Source organism: Ustilaginoidea virens, chromosome 2 (assembly GCF_000687475.1).
Source record: "Ustilaginoidea virens chromosome 2, complete sequence".
Taxonomy (NCBI): Eukaryota; Fungi; Ascomycota; class Sordariomycetes; order Hypocreales; family Clavicipitaceae; genus Ustilaginoidea; species Ustilaginoidea virens.
The window spans coordinates 2,409,380-2,414,157 of record NC_057317.1 but is presented as its reverse complement, the minus strand read 5'-3'; the positions used below and the strand labels follow the sequence as shown (position 1 = coordinate 2,414,157).

Sequence of the window (4,778 nt, the reverse complement as noted above, 5' to 3'; positions counted from 1 at the left end):
CAATTGTCATTCTGGCGCTTGGCGTGGGAGCTAAAGCGACGCCACGGGCCCTGGGCTTTGGTAGCCAATCCCAGGTCGGTGCTACCGCCAAACCCGCCAAACCCTCCACTGCCCTCAATCGTGGTTCGCACCACTAGATCTCGCCCGTAAATGGCAAAGCCGGCGCGCACAAAGTAAAAGTGAAGGTGAAAGTGAAGGTGAAGGAAGGTGAAAGGGAAGGAGGGTTGCGACGGGGAGGGGCCCTTTTCCCCGGTGCTCTTTTGGTTTCCTTTCGGTTGGCCGGGCTTGTGGGGCAGAATGGGGCAGAGTGGGACAATCCCAAGTGCTAATCTCACACTCACAACAACGATGGCTTTTGTTCGCGATGGAAAAATAAAATAAAATAAATAAACAAGCATGTGAACGGGCAGCAAAGCAGCTGATGACATCATACGCACCCTTCCCAAGATCGAGAAGAGCAACGCGTGCCCCCGCCAAACCGACATGTCCCCAGAACCAGAACTAGTGGGAGAAACGAAACCACAAGCACCAGACGTAACCACGAAGCAGCAGCAAACATGGAAACAACAGCAGCAGCAGCAGCAGCAGCAACAACTAGACCCAGCCAGACAAATACCTACCTCTGCCCAAGCTTTGATCTGCCCAGGAGCTTCATCTACTGACATGTAGCGGAACGGGTAGCTATGCCTTGTCGCACGAGCCGATGAACATCGCCATGCGGTAGAGGACGCTGGCTCGGTCGCTTGGCTTGGATGGCGCGTCAAAGCCCTCAACAGGTGATGCCATAGACTTGAACATGTCGGCTTGAATATAGCGTGTCGTTGGGGCGAAGCCGCGTGCGTTGGCGTGACGAGTACAGACTTGGCGTGGAATGAGCGTCTTGCTGTAGATGCTGGACACCACCTCCCCCAGCATCATGGCGGTTACTAGTTCATTCAGGCAGCACAAAAGTGATGGCATCATAGAGAAGCACGAGAGGAGAACCCCCGCCTCCCGCATCCCTTGTCATGACGGCACCAGTTGCGGTTGACTGTTTTCGTATGAATTTTCCGTCTTGGGCCCCCGGACCTCCCGAGTCCCGCCCGGTACCGGCGCCAGGGGGAGGGGGGGGAGGGGGCCGCGCGAGAGCATCCCAGCAGCAGGCAAGGTGAGCATAAGTCGGCGCGCCCAGGTTGCCAGATGCCTTGCGAGTTCTCGGTGCTGCAAGCTTGCAGACAATGTCTCGGAGTATGCTGATGCGTGTCGTCGCGGAAGCATGCACCAAACGGGATGCTCGCTCGTTAAGGGCAGTTTGGTCGGGTGACTCGGATTCGGGTTCGTGTCCTGGAATACAGAAAGCTGCTGGGGCCGCAAAACACCATCGGTGCAACCATTCACTCGACCATTCCGTAGAGGGAGCTGGCTCGCGCTACCTCTTCTTGCCTTTGAACAAGCGGGCAGTCCGGCCAAGGCGCGCGCGCAAGCATCTCTCTTGGTGCGGCCTAGGTTCGACCCCGTAGCACGACCAAGATGAACAAGTTTCAAGGTTAGCGCACGGAATGGGTCGCCCGATTCGCTATCTGCTGGATCGAGCCGTCATGACTCATGAGGGTGGCGGTTGCATTTTGCCCCCGTGGAGTGAGGAGGAGTAGGAGATGGAAGAAGCCGGCCGGCTTTCCTCCCTTGATGCTTACTTTGGCCGGGTTCAACCCATCCCAGGCACTACGAGGTGCCTAACGGTTAGCCAAAGGTACCAGACCTAACGTACATAACCAACGGAGCCGCTGGAGACCTCTGAGCTCGCCCGCCACATGCAAGTACCGAGAACCAAGAACCCATGCACTCGATGCGGCAACTTGGTGGGTATAGCAGTACAAAGCTAACTGGAATTTCCAGGGACCGCCAAAGTGAGAGCAACAAGACGGGCAGGGCAGTCCTCGTTGATCCCCTCTCTGCCGTGGGTTGACTGGGTTGGCATTTGCGCCACGCCATTGCCGTCAATGCCGTCATTGCCGAGAGCAGGTGCGAGGTGGTGACGAGCACTGACGACCCAGACGAGGTCCGGAACCGACCGAATGCAGCCCTCGAAACGCCCCCGAGACAGCCCCCAAATGCCCACCACACAACACAGGTGACGGGGATAGCAGGGGTTGAAGGGGTTGAAAGGGCTTCAAGTCATGTTCCGTATCCATCCGTACAGTACAGTACAAGACACCCAGGATGAAACATGACACTTGTTTCTGCGACGACGGGCATCTTCTTGTCCCTTGGATGATGGAGGTAAGATTTCACGCATCAACGTGCCAGACGAGATGGCTTCCTCTGCTGGCTGCCTACCCGTGCAGTTATATGTTACATATGACTTGTTAGCGGCTCGCTAGCCGGGTACGGGAGTTCCAACTATAGAGCGGGTCCTGGGAATGGGAATTTAGGCACTCGTAACCAATTCCGGCACCACGACGTCAGCCAAACCGGCCTTTGAAGCTTGCATGTTAGCGCGCCAGGACTCCTCCCCAGGTACTTTTACCAGGCCAGGGCCTTGGTTGTGGATCCGGCCATTGGCGACTCGCAGTAAACGTAGTAAACGTATATGAATGCCGGGGGCGAGCCGCTAGATGCTGATACGAGCCGATCTGGATCTTGAACTCCAAGGCCATCATCTTGCGTCGAGTCGGCAGCACGGAGACGGAAGTGGGCTCAGGAGTCGGCAGAGCGAAAGGGTGGGATTGGCGATTGCTCCTGGTAACGGATGCAGGTCGGCAATCCGGGTTAGTACTCGGTGAGTCGGTAGACGACGCGACGCGACGCGATGCGATGCGATGCGATGCGATGCGATGCGATGCGATGCGCGTCCGTCCGATTCAACGGGTCTCCAGGACCACCAGGCTGCAAGCACCCGCAAGATCTTGGGGTCTTGGGGTCTTGAGGTCTTGGGGTGTTTGTCTTGGTCCACTCGGCAGGACTGCCGAGCACAAAGACGGGAGCATGGCGCGCGTGTATCACGTTGGAATGGAGTGGCTCGGTGCGAATGAGGCCGTTTTGGCAGGCTTGCTTGGAAGTTGCCGCCGCAGATGCAGATGCATCGCCCTGGACAAGTCCCGAGCCCCGAGCCCCGAGCCCCGAGTCCCGAGTCCCGAGTTGGCAAGATTTATACGTGGTTGCTGTGCGGATTACTAAACAGCCACGGTGGGGTGCCCTCCGCCGGGGGGAGGGGGGAGGGGGGTGGGGGTGTCCGCGGAACTACGCAGCGGACAGGACAACGACCAGACCGTCTGGCTGATCTCACGAGACAAAGCAGGCTCAGGCTTGGTTGCGCATCACCGCAGGACCCAGACCGCAGAGAAGTGCCAGGCATCATCTAGGTTCACGTCGCCGCGAGCTGGGCACCTGGCTCAAGGTGAGACGGACATGGCATCATGGTAAGCTCGTGCTCTCCCCACCCCCCCAAAGCTTTTACCCTACCATTAACCCCCCCCCTCCCCTGCGTGCGCGCATCATCCCTCTTTTCTTGCGCCCCCACTCCCCGCCCCACACACCCCTCCCTTACTGCCGACTTGTGTTCTGTCGACCGACCACTCTGACGGCTGTGCCCACTGCTGCAGCCAATGACGAAAAAACAAAAAAAAAAAAAGAAAAGAAAAGGAAAAAGAAATCTGCCGGCTAATCCCGCAGAGGGGTGGAGTTTGCCATGCCTCGCACGCGGGCAGCAGCACATGGCCAGCCCCGTATGTCAGCGACGGCGAAGCCCCTGCGCATTAGCCACTTGGGAGACAGGCGCAGCCCTCCCCCCCCCCTCCTTCCTTGCACTGCATGTGGGTTTTTTATTTATTTCTTATTTTATTTTTTTTCACTTCACCTCACTTCACTTCCCGTTTTCCTCGTGAAACAGAGCTGCAACTGCGCTGCAACCGCTGTGCATTCGCAGCCACCCCCCCGGAACCCCCCCCCCCCCTCCCCCAAACCCGCCTTGGCAACTCGCCAAGGTGGTGCGATCTGACCGACACACCCTCGTGGCCGGAATAAAAGCAAAAGCCCTGTCAAAATTTGGATTCTGCCAGAGAAAAATAGAAAAAAAAAATGAAATAGAATGAAATAAAATAAAAAAGTGCAATCAGATGCCCCCCCCTGGTACGGAGTACATGGCACTGAGTTCTGCATCGGCCGGAGGGAAAGCATCGACGCAGCAGCCCCGACTGCGTGCTGACGCCTGACGCAGCATAAGCCGACCGGGTGAAGGCGGCATGGCATGCAGCTCTGAACACGATGGAAATGAGCACTGAGAAGGGGGAGCGCGGGGAGGACAGGCGGACGGGCAGGCGGACGGGTAGGCGTCGAGGGATAGAGCCTACGTGCGTGCGTACGTGCATACATAACCTTTGTTTGGCTGGCACCAGCCGTCGGGGAGGAAAAGCCGCGAGGCAAACGCACACCTTGTCCCTGAACCCAAGCATGCCTGACCATGGCGGTTTTGATCAAACCCGGCGTCTCTGTCGTTCTCGTGATGCGCTCCGAAAGAGGTCCAAAGCCGTGTCGTGTCGTGTCGTGTCGTGTCGTGTCGTGTCGTCAACACGGATAGAAACAACCTCCCACCAGCCCAGCCCAGCCCAATGCTTCCCCTCCCCCATTGCACGGAAAGCGTGGGAAACCAAAAAGAAAACAGATGGGTGAATAAATAGATGAATGGATAAATAAATAGATGGATTGGACAAGAAACAACTCTCTCCACCTCCCGTTTTCCCCGTAACCCATATATGGCCGTCATCCAGATAGACTCGCGTTTTGTGCTTTATATCTCACGT

At 57.2% G+C, this 4,778-nt stretch overlaps 2 protein-coding genes across 2 annotated transcripts; one reads left to right on the top strand and one right to left on the bottom strand.

Annotated features, from left to right (window-relative positions):
• Positions 1–483: 483 nt before the first annotated feature.
• Positions 484–669, top strand: UV8b_02410 (uncharacterized protein; the record flags this gene model as incomplete). Its single annotated transcript, XM_043139908.1, has 1 exon — positions 484–669. One exon carries the CDS (start codon positions 484–486, stop codon positions 667–669), a length of 186 nt encoding a protein of 61 aa, XP_042995842.1.
• A 12-nt stretch (positions 670–681) lies between these two features.
• On the bottom strand, positions 682–918 carry UV8b_02409 (uncharacterized protein; the record flags this gene model as incomplete). The annotated part of the gene is made up of 1 exon (XM_043139907.1): positions 682–918. The coding sequence occupies one exon, from the start codon at positions 916–918 to the stop codon at positions 682–684; it is 237 nt and encodes a 78-aa protein (XP_042995841.1).
• Between the last annotated feature and the right edge of the window lie 3,860 nt (positions 919–4,778).